This window comes from Culicoides brevitarsis, chromosome 1 (assembly GCF_036172545.1).
Source record: "Culicoides brevitarsis isolate CSIRO-B50_1 chromosome 1, AGI_CSIRO_Cbre_v1, whole genome shotgun sequence".
NCBI lineage: Eukaryota > Metazoa > Arthropoda > Insecta > Diptera > Ceratopogonidae > Culicoides > Culicoides brevitarsis.
The window spans coordinates 16405048-16424578 of record NC_087085.1 but is presented as its reverse complement, the minus strand read 5'-3'; the positions used below and the strand labels follow the sequence as shown (position 1 = coordinate 16424578).

General features: G+C 27.5%; 1 protein-coding gene across 1 annotated transcript in view; it reads left to right on the top strand.

The window, feature by feature from the left end:
• The first annotated feature begins 351 nt into the window (after window positions 1-351).
• Window positions 352-19531, top strand: part of LOC134832227 (serum response factor homolog) — a 93134-nt gene continuing 73954 nt past the window's right edge. Inside the window, exons 1-2 of the mRNA XM_063846201.1 lie at window positions 352-1275; window positions 17425-17673. Coding sequence (XP_063702271.1) covers window positions 805-1275; window positions 17425-17673 — 720 coding nt within the window. The 5' untranslated portion in view covers window positions 352-804. The remainder of the gene's footprint in view (window positions 1276-17424; window positions 17674-19531) is intronic.

The window sequence follows — 19531 nt, the reverse complement described above, 5'->3', positions numbered from 1 at the left end:
CCGATAAGGAAAACAATTATTTCGCCAAAGGCAATTTTTCATATATGGAAAAATAATACGAGAAAAAAAATATAAACAAAAATTAAAAAAAAAATAAATATTTGAACAAAAAGTGATAAAATAAAAAAAAATAAATTGCTCAAAAAAAAATTTTTTTTTTTGAGAGATTTTTCACTTTAAAAAAAAATTAAATAAAAAAAAAACAAAATAAAAATTACTCAGATAAAAAATAAAATAATTCAAAGGCACATTTGGATCAATCAACAAAAAAAAATTAAAAATAAAAAAAAAACAAATACGTCAAAAGAATCACGTGGAAAAAATAATTTTCCGGGAGAAAAATACACACAAATACAACGACAGGCGGCAACAGCAAAGGAGACGGATGGTAGCAGATTTTCATCCCAGCTCGCTGAAATTGGAACATTTTACTCCAACCAACACACCCGCAACGCGACGTACGTACGAGACGTGTACAAACATCATCATCATCACCACTACCAACGCACCGAGTTCTGTCAAAGTCAGTCGTTTTGTTATGTTTATTCGGTGTCTGACGGAATAATTTTTAAATCGTCGCAATTTGGAAATTTTGGATCCGTTTTTCCCGTGGAAAGTGCAGTGTTTGTGAATTAGTGGTATCAGTGATGATAGTTAGGGTGATTTGTGCCAAAAACTTTCTAATATCTGAGTAATAATCATTCTCTTCACGAGAATAAGAAAAATATTTATTAAAAAAAAATAAAAAGTGTTTCTCCCCTTTTTGATTAAATTCTAATAAGAAAACAGAATAAAAAGTGCAAAATGGATCCAAATCGTGATTCGCGCTACAACCTCAACTACAGCATGATGATGAGTGACGGCCAAGAAATTTACGGCAATCCAAATGTCACACTTGCTCGCCCGCCCAGCGGTTTAGGCCAAGTAATGTCGCGCGGCGGCGGCGGTGGCAACGGAGGTCAGATAATGCCAAATTCGCAATGCGCCGGAAATCGCGGCATTAAACGTGGCGCAAGCCAGGACTGCTACGACGATCGTGGCATGGCACCGCAGAATATGGGCGGTGGCGGCGGCGGACTCGATTGCGGCACAAATAACGTGCAAGATGTCGTCAACGAGACAAATTATACCTCACTGCAACCAAAGTCGGAAAAGTCGCCGCCAAGCAATGGCAAGAAAACGAAAGGTCGTGTCAAGATTAAAATGGAATACATAGACAATAAGTTGCGACGCTACACGACATTTTCGAAGCGCAAAACGGGAATTATGAAAAAGGTAAGTGCCCAAAATCACCAAGAACTGCCATAAAAGGCTTTTGAAGTAACAGATGATCCGCAGCGCGAGTGCATCTCGTTCTCGTCTCATATGTCTGTACTGTTTATATTTTACTTTTTTTTTTTTTACAACACAAACGAGAAACGTCAAATCACATATGTTCCGCGACGTATTGCAGTGCGCATGCGCAATACTCATACATACGAAGCGCGATGCATTGCGAGTGTGTGCGTGAGATAAAATGCATAGGCGTCGAACTCGATAAATTCCGCATATTTTAAAAGGTACCGAGTTAGTAAACAGTTGAAATTATTATTATTATTTATTACGACAAAAAGCGTTTTATGTTAAATAGACGTGAAACAATGAATTTATATTTTATAAAAAAATAAAATATTAATCATTTGCATTCAAGTCAATTAAAAACAGGTGACTCGTGGGCAGATTTTTTTTTTGCTTATCTACTTTGATTTAAATTTTATTGTTTTAATGAACTTGAAAAAATTGGTTCCAATTAAAAATTTAGCAAAGATTTAAAAAAAAGACACGAAAATATTTCCGCATCACCTTTAAAAAAAAAATCGAACGAAAAAAAAAACTAATTCCTCGCCCTCACAACTTTTGTCAATGGCACTGAACTTTGTGGTACATAACAAACAACACACATGTTCGCGTCGAAAAACTAAGGAGGTTTCTGACTAAACTTGACGAAAAAAAAAATTACCAAACTACAAGTTGAATTTTTTTTTCTTTGCTCTCAAAGTTACTTAAATAACCATAAAAATCGCCCACTTTCTTATGACGTGTGTGTGTTGTATTTTTTTTTTTTATAAAAAGGTATCAATCTGCTGCCTGTTATTTCAGCGTCTTTTGCTATCGTTTCATTCATTCATCCATTCAGTCATTCACATTCTGTAACTTTACAATTTATTTTCGAAGCACAAGAAGAAAAAAAAAATCAAATAAAAATAAAAATTAATAACATATGCCTATCTAATAGTTTGTGAGTGCGGAGGTTGGATGGCGCGGCGTTCCTACATTTTTTTTTTTGTATTTATAATAAAAAGTAATAAAGTAATCTATATATTATAATACTAAAATAATAAAAAAAAACCTGTGTGTGTGTGTATGTTATACCTATATGTTAAAAAAAAGATCGATTGTTTATGATAATTATTTTATATATTTTTTTTTGTTGTTGTTTTGTTTGTCGATGCCCATTTTTGGTAGTGATAGGAAATTTTGCTCATCGCTAATAATGGTTTTAAATTATATGTCGACAAGTTGAAGTGCGGAGATTGGAATCGAGATCAAATAATAATAAACATTTTTGTATCATGTTGCTCTATTTTATATTTTTCGAATGAAATTCATCATGCAATGAAAAAAATTCTTTGGTGGCCAATATTCGATTAAATTTTCAATTCTACAAGAAAAATATAAAAATTTTGTGGCTACCTTTTATATTTCTGGGAATGATATCGGAAAAGAGAAATAAAAAAGTAATAAATACTTTTACAATTTCAATTTCATTTCCTATTTTTTTTTCTCTTATATTTTCTTGCAAGTAATCCTGAATGTATTTTTTTTTTTCATCACTGCCATAAAAACATTCGGGATACAATTTTAACTTTAATTCAACTTTTAATTATAAATGCTTTGATTTACAAAAAAAGGAAGAAAGTTAGTTAGAAGCTTATAATAACAGAAAATTAATGAATTCCGTCGGGTTTTTGTACCGAAATCCCATAGAAAAATAAAATAAAGAAAATATATTTTTCTTTTTTAAATTTTTCTTTCGTTCTCACGTTTTTTTTCGTATTTTATTTTATTGCGTTTCGAATACAAACATTTCCTTTTATAACATTTTTTTTCTGACACACCGGAACGGAACTAGTTTCCACTTTTTATGCTTTTTTACAAAAAAAAATTGCACTGAAAAAGAGGCGAAAGAGTAATAAATTATATAGCTTTTAGCCGCAAAAATGTGGCTAATATTTTGTGATCTTACTACACATTCCAAGACGGAGTTTATTCGTCGACGTACGAGAGAGATGAAAGAAAGGAGAAAATGAACATTTTTTAGTGTTAAAATAAGTTTTCTACCATCTTTCAAGGATTCCGTTTCTTTTCTTCGCCATACAGAATTTACATTCCCTCGGTTTTTGTTGCTGCTGCTGCTGCACCACATTCAATTTTAAACAGAATTTATTTGTACCATTCTCTTCCCCAAACCCGTAGCCACAGAGAGAGAGAAGTTTCCCTTTGGCAGTGTGGTGAAATTCCCACTGAATGTTTTGTGAATTTGATATTATTAAAATTGCTTCTGTTTCGAGCAAATCAAAAACCCGATGGAAAATTAAACTAAACAACGCACAAGGCAAAATTTCTATTTTTTGCTCTGTTTTGAAACAATAGTTCCCTTTTTTGCCGGAACAGATAACATCAAATGAATTTAATTGACATGAATTTGAATCAACTTGAAATACGATGAAAGATACAATATTGGAATCGAGCAAGAGAGATGATGATAAAATTTTTGCATTGATCATTCAAAACCAAAAATTATTTATTGGAGTCGAGATAGAATAACATCAAGTTTCATTTTAAAGCTACATGAATCATAATATGGGAAAAACTGTTTGATTTGTGTTTTTTCTCATATTAGTTCAAAATGAAATGATTGAAATGAAATCAGATCATTTCATCGATTGATTGTTGTTTTTTGCGTGCATTTATTTCCTCTTGAGCCGTTTTTTGAATGATATGTCAGTTTGTTCTGACGATGCATTGTTTCAGTTGAACGTTAATAGAGATTCAATTAAAAATTGTTTCTTTTTTGATACAATTTAACGTGGAAAGGACGTTCAACCGCATTTTAACGTCAACGTTGGATGGTAAGAGAAATTCTGCTTAAAACGAGTATTTTATGTCACTTTTGCCAAAACTCATGAGAGATTATGGTTGAATGCTTCGGTATTGTGTCGTTTTAACAAAAGGCAGGAGTAATAAAAGAAAAAAAAATGTTCAATTTGATAAATTAATTTTTAAAATTATTTTGTGATATTTTTTAATTCAATTTGAAATTTTTATTAAATTTATTAATTTTTAAAATAATTAAAATATATTTAAATTTAATTTAATTTTAATTTTATATTTTTAATATTTTTTTTTAATTATTTTTTTTTTTATTTTTATTCTATTTATTTTAATTTAAATTTTATATTAAATTAATTAAAATTAAAAAAATAATTATTTTTTAAAAAAATAATTTATTTTTGAAAAAATAAAAACATTAATTTAATTTAAAAAAATTAGATAGTTAAATAACATTAAAAATTTTTAATTTAAATATAAAATACTTAAAAATTTCTCAAAGTTCATTATTATTTACTGTAAATTGAAATATTTAAAACAATTGAAAAATTCAAAAAATTTAAAATATATTACAAGTTTTTGATCTAAATCTAAAAAAATTATAAAATATTTAAAAATAATAAAAAATAATTATAAAATATTTAAAAATAATTTTGAAAAAAAGTTATAAAATATTAAAAAATAATTTTTAAAAAATGATTTTTTTTAATAATTTTTTTTTAAATTAAAAAAAAATATTCTGATTTAATGTGGAAAATTATCCGTTTATTGCTTCTGCCTAAATTTCTTATATTTGACTTTCTAAGTCCCTTTAAAAGGAAATTTCTCCCCGATCTGTACTTTTATTTCTGACACAAATCTCGTAGATTAATATTTTTTTTTCTTTTCCTTTTATTTAGTCACAACGTACAATTCCCCTAAAAAAATTGAAAGGAAAATTACGAAAATATCTTATTTAGCACAGAGAAAGCAAACAAATCCCTCAAGAGACGCAATAATGACAAACAACAGCAAAAAATGTGAACTCTTTATTGTACGTTGTTGTTGTTGTTGTGGTGACACACAACCAAAAAAGCAACAAAAAAAAGTATAACAATCAAAGCTCATAACATCTTACTTTTTTTTTGTGTAAATACTTCCACATTGCTAGATCAAATATTGCAAGCTCAATATAAAAAAAGCATCAAAGTTGCGACGAGAAAAGCCACATCACATAAAATTGTGTTAGAAGTCACAAGAAATGATTTTGTTATGGGAAATTACATTTACTTGTCACTTTTTTTTTGTTGGGGTTTATTTACATTCGAGTGAATGTTGAAAAAAAACTCACATAAGGAACGAGAACCTCACTTACTTTCATCAATTTAATCTTTTTATTGGAGCAGATTATTCTCTTGCGGTTTTCATTCTATTTTTTTTTGCATGTGGACGGATTTTTTTATTTGAGTCGAGTTCTAAAGTGGAAATAAATTTTATTTTCCTCACACAAATAACTTTGTGAGTGACTGACGAGTACTTTTTCATTCCGAATAACTCTCTCTGTTTACTTTTGACTTGCAATTTTTTATCGGAACGCGGATGAAGTCGAGTCGCGATGAATGCTGTCATCGTTCAACTTCATCTTGGTTGGTGGTGCGCGGCACAACAACGGTGGTAGATTGACGATGAAAAATGTGCCTTTTTTGTAAATTTTTGTGACTCAATTTTATTTTAACGTCTTTCATGAATGGAATTCTATAAGATTTGCACGTGCTTTTAACTGAGTCCATTTATTTTAATGTTTTAATTATATTTTACTTAAATATTTTTTTTTGTCACAAATAACTGAACAAAAACTTTTTTTATCTTTTGATAATAAAATATCGTCGTCGGTTGTCGGTCGCCGAGCAAAATAAAAAATTCCAAACATGGCTCATACATCAATATCCAGCCGCCCACTTTTTTTTTACTTACTTTCTGTTTGAAGACTGAATGAAGACTGTTTGAAGAGATATGATAAAAAAATAAAATGATTCACAAATATTTGACATGAATTTTTTTTTCGTGAATTGTTTTAAAATTTATGACGTTTGTTACTTACTTTTTCGACTTGAAGAAATTCTCTGAGAGGATTTTTTTTAATACTTTTTATAAAAAGTTTTTTTTTGTGTTTGTAAAAAAACAATCAGATTACAATTCAGCTATTGAACATTTTTTTTTGATGTATAAACCGAGACAGAATACAAATTGTCCCTTTATCCAACATTTTTTTTCAATTGAAACAATTTTTGCATATTTTTATGCTCAATGATGAGCAAACCACCTGATTGTGTATCACATGGGCAAGTAATTGACGTGAAAACAGAAGCTCGGTTTCCAATCGCAACATGAGTTTTATATCGACAACAACGATTCGATTGTATTTATTTTTTTTTTCGTATTATTATTTGTGTTTAATATAACAACAAACAACAAAAACGAAGAAGGAACAAAAAATCACAGGTAACAGCAGCCCGCGTTAATAATAATCATATGTATGTTGTTTGTTGCTTGTTATAAAATATGATGATATATAAAAAAGAGGAAGATGAAAGATAACGAATAAAACGTTCCTCGCTCGCTATTTATTTATTTGTGGCAATTGGAAATTGTATGCGTTTTCGTGGATATGAGAGGAGCATACTGTTATTTATTGCTTTTTGTTGCGTTCGTGAAATACGAAAAAAAAGAGATTTATTGAACGTAACGTGTGCTAAATGATGTTTTTTTAAAAGGTATTTAAGAAATTTGTAGTACTTTGTAATTATTTGTAAATGTTCCGACATTCAATGTGTCACATGAGAATATTGTGTTAATTTTTTATGAATCAGAAAGGTTATCGCTGTTTCTTTTCATTTTTAATAAATTTCAAGTACCTTGTTGCTTGTGATGTGACCGATTTTTTTTTATTTTATTTTTTATGTAAGGAGACATTGGCTTGACTTTCGAGGTTGATGCTCGAAAAAAATAATTAGAAAAAAAATTACGAGCTCGTAATAAAAAATGAAAAAAAACATCAGTTTTGCCACAAAAAAAATTAATTTTAATTTTTTTTCAATTTTTTTAATAAATATTTTTCCTCTTCCAAAATTATAAAAAAAAGTAAAAAATTAAAGAAAAATATTTTTTTATATTTTCTTTTTTCGAGACTTTGAAATCCTTTTTTCAAATTATTTTTTTAAAAATTGTTTTAAAACAAGAAGTCTTAGTTAAAAAATTAAGGATAAAATTTTTATTAAAAAAATAAAAATAAAAAAAAAATATAAATTGAAAAAATATTTTTCTGAAACTCTAAATAACAGAAATTATGGCAAAAACACTGAAAAAAACCTTTTTTATTATTAATTTAAAAATTTTTCAGAATTTTTTAGGAAAATTTCGAAAATTAATAGTTTTGTTTCTTCATAAAAGATTAAAACCAGATTTTTAAATTAAATATTTAATCCTACACTTCTTGCAATTTATTTTAATGAATTATATTTGAAATGATATTCAATAAAGTTTTTTTTAAAATTTATTCACTCTGACTATAAAATATTTATTTTAGCAAATTTATTCAAAATTCGTCAAAAAAATACTTTTTGCTTTGTAGCTTGAGTAAATTTTGTCTAAGTTTTGATCTGAGTTTTAAAAAATTAATTTATTTTACTTTTTCTCCACTTTTTTCAACAATTTCTAAAGTTTCAATTTCAAGTTCGTTGTCTCAATCCCAAAACTTGCCATCTCCAAGTTTGCGGCATCATTTAACGTTTTTCGATGAGGCAAGCAGCAGCAACAGGAACAAAAACACACCTATTTAATTAGTAACATTCTTCAAACATTTGACTCTAAATATGGTTTTGCACTTCCGTATGTTGGATATCCGACCGTGTGTGTGCAATGACGAAGAAGAATTAGTAATCATGCTGCAGGCAGTCAGTTAATTAACACAAACACACACGTGTTGCATTCCAATCAGAAATTTTCATTCCATCAGCATGAAATTGCTTCTTTTTTTTCGTCAATGCGTAACAAGTACAAGAAACAAACAAATAGAAGGAGACGTTTTTCTCAATAGTAATTTACTTTAATTAGGTGCATTCCACTGGGATTGGGATTATTGAATTCCATTCATTTTTTGTTTCATAACTTTCTTTCAAACCGCGCGCACGGCAAACTAATTACCGTAATCAGATGTTATGAGCAGCCTCCCGAAAAAACTAAAAAAAAAAACTAAATTGAAAGTTAAATATAATCAATTACCATCATTACTTCGTCAAACAGTAGCAACAATTATCGCAACTATGCGAGCACGTGTTAATGCACTTTACGTTGATGATTTTTGAAGTTTTGTGGTTTCGAGCGATTTGCTCGTTCAATTGATTGATCTGTGAAAAAAGAACAAAAGATAATGAATAATAGACATGTTCGTTTATTTTTTTCTATTAATAAAACGAATGAATGGAAGAAGAAGATAAATATGTAATAAAATCGATGTAAATTAACGAATAATTGGCATATGAAATTAATGATGAGCTGTGGGGAAGGAGAAAGAAAAAAAATATCCGACTGATTGAAATACCGCACACAATTCACGCTTTTTAATCTAATGAAAGGGTAGAACACGCGCTGGTAACATTTGACATGCATTTCATGAATTCCTCTTCGTTTTCTTTCTCTTTTATGCTCGCATCGCTGCGAAGATGCTTCAATGTAAAAAAAAGTTAAAAAGAGTGTAATCATGATTTTAATCTTAATATGTGTGCCTAATCAAGATGTTGTGTGATGTGGTGATGAAAAAAAGCATCAGGAAAAAAAAGTATATAATTATCTGTTTAAAATTCCTTTTTTTTCTCTTAACTTTTTATTTTATTGTGGCGATGATGTTGCAATTGAACTCCAATTTGAACCCAATAAAAGGAGATAATCTTTAAAATGTAATAAAAATTAAACTCCCAAAGTGAAATGTTTTATCAATGCGCATAAATCAGGTAATCAACGAGCTTTCGGAGAAATATGCGGACCCTCGTTAAATGCCTAACTTGATATAATTTACTTGCTCGGAAATTAATTTATTAACTCAGCCCCCTTTTTTGTGTCTGCTTTTCACTTTGCTGCGAGTTTTCTTCATTAAAATCATTCGAGACGAGAGACAAACGTTCGCAAACTGTCGCATTCACCTGTCACGCAGCTTTCCGCGGAGTAATAAAACATCCCGCTCGTACAAAACTTTAAAATTTTTCAACATAAAAACACCTGTTTCCCTAAAATTTAATGTGTAATGAATTAAAACAATATTGACATTTTTCGCAAAATTTATATCAAAGTTTACCTTGTCTTGCCTTAAATTAAGCTCTAATTTGGTGTGCGTGTGTGTGTTCATGTGAAAAATACTGGTTTCGCATCTGAAAATTTTTAACGAAAAAAAATTAATTTTTTGGTAATTTTTTGACATGAATTAAGATATTTTAGTTAATAAATTAAAATAAAAATTTACTAAAAATAATTTATTTTTAAATTTAATAATTTTATTTAATTAAATTTATTTATTTATTTTTTTTAAATTTTATTCAAAAAAATTTAATTAATAAATTTTAATTTAATTAATTTGTATTTTTTTTATTAAAAATTTAATTAAATTTTTATAAAAAAAAATTTAAACCCAAATGCAACCAAAAATTAATATTTTAAATTTTTAAAAATTATTCGTTAATTAATTATTTTTAACTTAAAAATTAAATATTTTTTTTAATAAATTAATTATTTAATAAAATAAAATAAAATAAAAAAATAATAAAAAAAACATAATTAACTATCATTAGAGTTAATTTTAAAATTTACAAAAAAAAATATAAAAATTAAAATTTTAAATATTTAAATAAAAAAAGTTGATAAAAATAAATTATTTAATTATTATTTTCAAATTTAATCAAGAAATCAAAATTTAGTTAAATTTTTTATAAAAATATATTATTTTAAAAATTATATTTTTATTTGTCTGCATCAAAATTTTTTCATTTTATTTTTGAGGCGCGAAACACAATTTTTTCACAACGTAAGTTAATATTAATTGTGTTAAGAATAACGAGCACGATAAACTTGCTGCTACATGCAAAAATTAAAAAGAGTTAAGTCGTAATATGTATACTTAACATCAGCAATAATAACAAATGAAAGTAATAATAATAGTAGTAGTAGTAGTAATAATGTAAAACGCTAACAATTTTATAACTGCGTTCGTTAGCTGCGACATACGACGACGCGAGATTAAATTATTACGGGCAAAGTGTGTTCGAAGTGAGATTGTATATAATTTGTTGGTACAATTAAAAGCCATTAATTATTTTATTATTGTTTCATGGGTGTCTTGAACATGCAGACGACAGGCCAAAGTTATTTATTTAAGCAATAAATTTATCGAACAAGTCTCGAGCGATATTTACCGACATTGTAAGAGATTTTTAATAACTACGAGGGACAAAACCAATTTTTTTTCCCTCTAATAAAATCATCGTAAAATTTCATCGGACACACAAAACCATCAAGTTCATCTCACCTGTGTGTGTTCCGGATATGTTTGTCATAAAAATAACTACCCTCTAGCAAATTATCATAACGTTAATGTAATGTACTGACAATAAATGTTCCTTTTTTCCCTTTTTTTGTGTGTAGTACACGGAAACCGAAGTTGCACATAAAAATAAATGCTCGTTGTCCCGCCTGCCCGAAAAAAAAAACATTTTTGTATTTTCGGTCACTTTTTTTTGTGTGCGGCTCACATAATTGGGATACTTGTAAGTGCTCTGCTACGGTAGACCTCACGGTACACATTATTATGCCGCCGCACAAAAAAGGTAGAAAAATGAGAGAATATGTTTTTTTTCCTCGTTCATGTACTTTTTTTGCGCTATGAGGGAGAAAATGTATTACATTCACTCACATGTTTCATTTTTGCAGTTTGCACGAACAGAACAGCGCGAGTTAATATTTTAAGAGCTTTCCGTTGTTGTTAATTTTTATGTTTTCTGTGCGGCAACGACTAAAAAATAGTCAGACGAATTACCAGACGCCGCCGTAAAAATGCATGCAAAAATTTTGTAAGCCTCTTAATTCGTTTTATGAAATATGTGTTAGATAAACTTTAACAAAAAAAAAATATTTAACTACAAATATTTTATTATGATATTCACTGGAACGTAAAGTTTTTTAATTGAAACCTTCTAAGAAAAATAAAGGATGGAGAAAATGAAGACAATAAACTTTATTTAGATTTTATCTGAAGTTCTGATGTAATTTTGTTATCATGAAAAGTTTTCTTTGCTCTAGAGATGAATTTCTCCTGGGAAAAAGATAAAACTTTCCATTTTCGAGATCAATTTATTATTTACTCACGTAATTAGTTGCCAGAGTGTTCATTACTGCCGGAGTCAAATGCATGTCAATAAATTCATGGCAAGTCCAAAGGCTCTTTTTTAGTTATTTTTGTTCTCCTGAAAAATTAATTGGAAAAGTTTTTGCGTTAAGCTTTTTTTGTATGAATAAATGCAAAATAACGTAATACGAATGAAAAACCTTAGAAAAGCCGCTCCGTAATAATTAATAAAAGTTGTTCATATTTACATGGAAAGCAAAACTTATACTTTGTGTACATTTTACGGACTCTTCATAAATTTTTATGAAGTTTCAAAACTTCGCCATTTCGCTAATCCGCGTTCTGGTCCAAAATTTTCGCATCAAAATTAAATTAGCGTGGATCATTTGTGCTGCGTGTGAAAATCATTGACCACATCTGGATCAAAATATTACCCACAATTACAATTTATAATTGATGTGTTTCGACATCGCGCACATTTTATTTATATAATAAACACGTAGTAGCTGCTCATTATAACAATCAACGGGAAATTTCAACATAAAATTATAGCTGAAAAAAAAATCCGTTGCAAAGAAACGTATCGAAATATGATTTCGTTTAATAAAATGCGCGTCTATCGGGCGGTCGGCATAGAAAAAGAGAGAGACAAATGATTGAACTAATGAGTTTGTAGATAAAAACCGCTGGAGTTTGTTAACACAGGTAGAACAGCATGATGTTAATAACCTCAATGAAAAACACATTGGGTCTGTGTGCGATTGTGGTTCAATATTGTCGTTGTTGTTGCAGCTCCACTCTCTGCGATATTTATGAGTAATTATTTTATTGTATTTTATGTGAAATGGAAAATGTGCGGACAATGGATTTGTTGCGTGCGAATGTTTGTGTCATGATGTTGCAGGACACTCGCTCGCTTTGTGCGATGTAAATTGGATGCATTTGTGGATTATATGACAAAGTATTTCCGTTTTTTATATTTTTTTTTATGAATGAATGTGGTTGAATTAATCGCGAGTGTCATGTCTCGGACCAACAAGAGGGGTGAGTAATGCCATTTTTTTCGTGTAGGATAGTCAGAGATGTGAAATTTTTGCTTCCGCAAAGGCAAAATTAAATTAATTTTTAATTTAAAAAAAAATAAATATTATTGAATTTTGATACCAATTTTAAAAAAATATGTTACTGTTTGTTTAAATTAAATTATAAGATATAATAATTGAATAATAATTATTAAAATTTTAAAATTTATTTAAAAAAAAATATAAATTAATAATTATTTAAATTTATTTTTTTAATTAATTAAATTTAAAAAAAACATTAATTAATTAAAATTAAAAAAAAAATAATTAATTAAAATTTAAAAAAAAAAATTAATTAATTAAAAACAATTTAATAATTTTATATCATTTTTAAAAAATTGTAATTTTAAATTAAATTAATTTAAAAAAAAATATTTATAAAAATTAAATTTAATTTATTTCTTTAAATAATTAAATTTAACTTTGTACCTAATTTTATTGTTTTATATTTCCTGATTTATATGGAGAATACTATTGAGTATAAAAAATAGCAAAGAGTACATCTTTATATAAATATTTTTAAGTTTTTGAAAATTAAAAAGGAACTTGATATAAATTAATCATTTTTTATTCAAAATTGATCTTCAAAAAAAATCGATCAAATTATGTTGAAATTTTATTCATTTTCTTACATTTTTAACATTTTATGTAGTAAATTTTTGATTATTTTTTTGGCTTAAAAATATTTAATGCTCATTTATTATTTTTGATTTTTTTCTGGTTTTTTGACGTAAAACTTTTAATTTTTAATGAAAATTACTAAATTTAAAAAAAATAATTCAAAACTTTTTTATCAAAAGATGCAAAGCCCTTAAATTTTTAAAGTTCTATAAAAAATATTTTTATTTTAAATTTTAAAAATTTAAAAAATATTTTTAAAAAAATTAAATTAATTAATAATTAAAAAAAAAATTAAAAAAATAAAATAAGAATATTTTTTAAAAATACTTTTAAAGCAAATTTTTAAAAATCTTTCTCAATAAGACAAATCTACTCTCAAGCCTTTTAAACTACAAAAAGTTCCAACACCCCTGAGGGCTTTAAAGCTATTTACTTGCCCGAGTCCCCTATATTTACACGTATATTGAACAAAAACACAAAGCAATCTCATTAAATGCTGTGTTTAGCAGCACGCGCTACTGCTACTGCTTCAGTGCACACAAAAAGATCTTTTCATCGTGATCAACATATGAAAGTAAGGCAAATGTTGTAGCCGAGACAGCACAATAACAAAAGTACAATATCTGCACAAAAAAAGCATTTACATACACACAATTAGCTAAGCGTGGGTGTCAATATAAATATTTTTTATTTCATTACGAGTTTTTGCTTGCTCACTTTTTTTTTGTTGTTTTGTACTTCTGGACGACGAGCGACTGCGTTTCATTCATAAAAACAAGCAGAATGAGAAGACAAGAAGAGAAAAAACTTATCTTAAATATATATTTTGTTGTTGTTGTAATAATAATAATAATAATATGAAATGACTGTTCACCGGTGTTCACAAGTAAAGAGCGCGCGTAGTTAGACGCAACAAGCACATAAAAGGGCAGACAGAAGCATGACCATCGTGAATTTATAAGAGGTTCTTTTAAAGAGAGTGAGTTACTTGCAACGCACTACTTTTTAGCTACTCGATTAAGAAAGAATTGAAAATACAATTGGCCAGGATTGTGTAACGAAACGCAAATGATTTATTCAAAAGGCTACTGTTTGTTCTGCTCGCTTATTTTTTTTTAAAGCTTGTACATTTTTTATCATCATTTTTTCCCATTGTTCTATCGAGAGAGGAGTCTGGTTTTTTTTTCGTTGTTGACTGAGTGAGTGAACAATGTGGTTGTTGCCCATTTTTTTTTACTCGTGTGCTTTGTGATAAAGACTAAAAGGCAGAGGAAAAAAAAAACACAAAAAAAAATCTTGAATTTTTAATGAGCTTGGTCAGAAAGTTGCGTCATTTCATGCTTTTCACTCGATTTTTTTGCGGCTCAGACATTTTTAGTTCTGATTATTACAAATTTCGTTAAAATTAATTGTTATTTACAGTTTTTGTGCAAAATAAAAAATTTAACTCATCCATCATCATTTATATTCCATTCGTTCATCTATCAAAGAACAATGGGCCGAAACATAAATTTCACCAAAAAAATAAAAAAAAAAAGATGAAAAAAAAAAAACATTTGCAGATGATTACTATTTTACTCGTGTAAACACATTGTAAACACATAAATTTACACCTCGATAAGCAACATAAATAAAAATAAAGCAGCTAAAAAAAAGTATTAAGAACACACGTGTATAAACGATGCAATTTTTACCATTGTTCTCCTCCTTGTTGTTTCGCCTGCATTTTAAATTTTTACAATTTATATTATTCACACTTTTTTTTCTCGCTGTAATGTTGCTACTACACGTCTCACCGGTGCTACTGCTGCGTCTAAATGTAAATAAAAAATGATATTCACCTTTTTTTGGCATCACATAAAAGAAATGAAAATAAACACAACAAAAAGATGCAATTTACTTGAAAGGCGTAACAACATATCACCTTGATGCACATTTTTTCATCATCAACCTTCTTTTTTCATCTCTTTGTACTATTCACTGTTACTCACATATCAACAATATGTTTTATACGTGTTTGTATCCTTATAATAATAAAATACAAAAAAAAACAGTGTTAAAGTTTTTTTTCGCTTGATTTTGTTAAAAGATCGTGTCATACATCTCAATATTCTGTAAAAGATTTTTTTTTGTTTTTCGGTAGCTTCTTGAAAAATTATCGTCATTTATATTTTTTTCAACTTGATTGTCTTCTTCATATAGGTGAGATGAACTGGTTTTTATTCTTTACCTATAAAAAAAAAAATAAGAAAAAAAAACGGAGATAAATTTCTTTTGCATATTTTAACCTTTGTAGCGAACGAATGATAATCATGAATATCAATTGCGAGCAATGTCAAGAAGAGTAATTTGGTTGAAATGCGAAATGGTTGGAATATTTAACTAGAAACCCTTTGAAATAACAGACAGGAGCAAAAAAAAAGCTTCACATTAAATTACTTAATTAAATTTCATGTTCTTAACTCATTTTAATGTTTCAACATGGTTTCAATTCCATTATGACATACATTCATTGAAAGGCATTTTCATCACCACGACTTGACTTGACGTAATTCTACTCTTCTCGTCTAGCGCGCAAAGCTGAATAATACGGAGAACCAGAAAAACTAATTACATTTTTCTTTCTTTTTTTCCACTCATTCTGTATCTCTGTGAGGGAAAAGTTTCTTTTTGCTCCTGCTATAAAAGAGCGATAATGAACATTTATACAAAAGTTTTGCCTTTTACTTACTTTTTTCTCCTTTTTTATGGCCATATGCTAGAAAATATCGTTGACTTGTGAGTATTTTACACGTTCTGCATATTAATAACGGGCCATACGAGTGATAATCTCGGAAAATGCGTGTCTAACAGTAGAAAATGCATTCGGGAGTAACTATCGAAAAAGAAAAACGAACAGCACAAAGATAGTTTAAATGAAAAACTTTTACAATTTTGCTGTCTTTTCTCGGTGCTTCATTCTGAAAAGATAGAGAAGTAATAATAAGGATGATAAAAAAAAGTTTTGTAATACAAGAGGAAATGTTGAGTTACTTTTATTGTTTGTTGCATGTCTCAAGGGTGAATATAATAATTCGCAAATATGCATTTTTTTACTATATTGAATTAAAAATAAGAAAATATGGGGAAAAGTCGAGTAGAGTTTAGATATGAAAAATTAGGGAATTAGAAAAAAATATTATGAAATTTTTCAAAGTTATTTTTTAAATTTTTAAACGTTAAACGATAATTTTTTTAAATTTCGTTATTTTCACATTTTTAGTTAAAATTTAAAAAAAAAAATAACTAAAATTTTCCAAAACGGAAGAAAAAAATCATTTAATTTTTTTCGTTAAAATCTAAAAAAAAATTGAAATGCCATGAAAAATAATTAAAATAAAATAAATAAAATTATTTTAAATATAAATATATTTTAATAATTAATATATTTAAACAATTAATTAATTATTTTATAATTTATCTCAAATTTCAAACAAAATTTAAATAATTAATGGGTGTCAAAAATTTTGAAGAACTGAAAAATTCCAAATTTTTTAATGATATATTTTTTCCATCATAATTGAGTTTTTTGATGAATATTTTTGACTTTTATGATATATTTTAACGATTCATGATGTTTTTCAATAAATTGAACCATCCATCTTTTAAATCTTGAACGAGTTTGATGAAAAATTTTTTTGAAAAAAATAAAATTATTTTAATCATAAATATATTTAAATAATATAATTATTATAAATATAATAAATAATTATTTTTTAATAATTAATTTTTTTTAATTAAATTTTTTATTTATTTTTTTTTTTTAATTTTATTTTTTCAATATAAAAAAGTATCAAAAAATGACAGAATTTTTTTTTACTAAATATTTTTAATTTTTTGCATGATTTTTTTAAAAATAAAATAAATAAATTCAAAGCCTAACCATAAATTGCAATTATGCGATTTATCATATTTACCCCTAATCCGTAAGTGGATGAAAATTTTTCGTTGAAGGAAAGTAGTTCGTAGAATATTTTACTCTTTAACTTGCGACAAGTTCAAATTTCTCCTTTACAAAAGATGACATTTGAGGCAATTCGTAGAAGATGTTCCACTCTGATAAAGGTTTAAAATCCTCGTAAAAGTTGAAATTAAATTTTTTTTTTTGAAGTTTCAACATATTTTTCTAACACTTTTTCTTCTTTTTTTCTCTCATTTCAGGCCTATGAACTCTCAACGCTAACCGGTACCCAGGTGATGCTTTTGGTTGCCTCCGAAACCGGTCACGTGTACACATTCGCGACGCGTAAGCTACAACCAATGATAACGTCAGAGGCTGGCAAGGCGCTGATACAAACGTGCCTAAATTCGCCGGATCCGCCAAATGGTGCGGTGGGCGATCAGCGCATGTCTGCCACCGGTTTCGAAGAGACCGAACTCAGTTATAACATAGCCGACGAGGATTCTAAAGTAAGACAATTAGTTTATGGACACGGGCATCATGGACATGCTCATTTAGGTCATCCACAAACGAATCATTACGGGTTAGAGCCAAGTAATTTAATGCATCAGTCGCCGTATTCCGGTGGCCAGTTGTCGCCATTGTCGCATGGGCAACACTATCCGCCGCATTCGGTGCATTCGCAGCCACACTTGACGCATCCATCGCACACGTCACTTATGACGCATACGCATGCTCAGCGGTAGTTTAGGTCTTAAAAGCTTTAAATCGCTCTCAGTTATTAGGACATGACACGCGAAAAATTAAAATGCATTTAACTCCTTGTTTCTTAGATTTAGCCAGACGCGAATTAAATGTACAATTTTTTTCCTTTTAACACCAAAAATAATTTCCCAAAGTCCAAATCGATTAACGAAAACGGTATTTTACCGTTAAATCCCATTAAATTCGCACAGCCCACAACTATTGGTGACCAACAACTTGTCACGTCAACATTGTACAATTTTTACGCAAAGGAAGAAACTTTTTTTTTAAATGTGGGAGCAAGACACAAATTATAGTAAATTTTTATTTTTTTTTATTATTTTAAAATTTTATTAATTTTCGAGAGTTGTTTCCCTCATTTCGAAAATAAACATGAGTCATGCTGGATGAAGTTTCTAGTTGGTTGTTAATAAATACAAAAAAAAAACGCGTCCGTACTATATTAATCTTAAAGTAATAAATAATGCACATTCCGTTTTTGTGGATGACATAAATGTATACAAGTTTATACAATTATCGCCTCAATTTTTTTCGTACTTTTGAGATCAAAACTTTTCAACAAAAGACGAACAATGAGAGAAAGAAACATAAAATCCCATTAATATTGCACACAAAAATTACTTTTTTATTATTTAATGAGAATATCGAACTATCTTCTTTCTTGTTTGTTAAATTATATTATTTTACTTTATTTATGTACATATATAGATGAAAAAGAAAACAAATATACAGCCAATAGATTACAATCTCTAAATAATGATAATTAAATTGGACGCGTCATTTGTTATTATATACAATTCGTTCTATATAATTGTTGTAAAACATTCCTTATTAAGAAATGATGCGCCGTGAAATTTTCACGAAAAAAAAATAAATAAACAACGAATCGTGTGATGATCTTAATTTATTTATTTATTGAGTCATTCATAAAAAAAAAACAAACAAATATAACAAAGAATACAAAAAAAAAACAGATAATTGATCAATTTTTTGATTAATTTTTATTATTATTTAATATTGAACTTGTGATAATAATTGATTAATTATATGTGCCTTAAAATCCGTCCAATTTAAGCATTTTTTCCCTTGATCTTTATTTAAAAGTAATAACTTTGCAATATTAATGATAGACAAAATATGGAACAAAAATCTAATATTATTATTAAATTAAATTTATTATTAAATGAAAAGAAAAAAAATAATCGTATAAACCTAAAAAAAAAGAAAATGAGCACGTCCATGGATTGACTGGTTATTGTGTTGTTTGAGTGTTTCTTTTTTGTAGCTTGCATGTTTTGTAATTTATTTTCTCAATTTTTTTGTACAAATAAAAAAAAAATAAAATGAAACAAATTGAAGAAAATAAATTAAAATAACATTGCTTTGTTTGTATTTTTTGTGTGTATTTTTATTATTTGTAACTTTTAATAATTATTATCTTTTATGTTTAATATTATTTATAAATTATTAGTTAAATTTTCGTATCAAATTAATAAATATCCTCTGAAAAGATAAAAAAAACATAATAAATAAATATATATATATAAATAAATAAATATATAATTTTATAAAAGAAACATATTAATTAGTTATAAATATTAC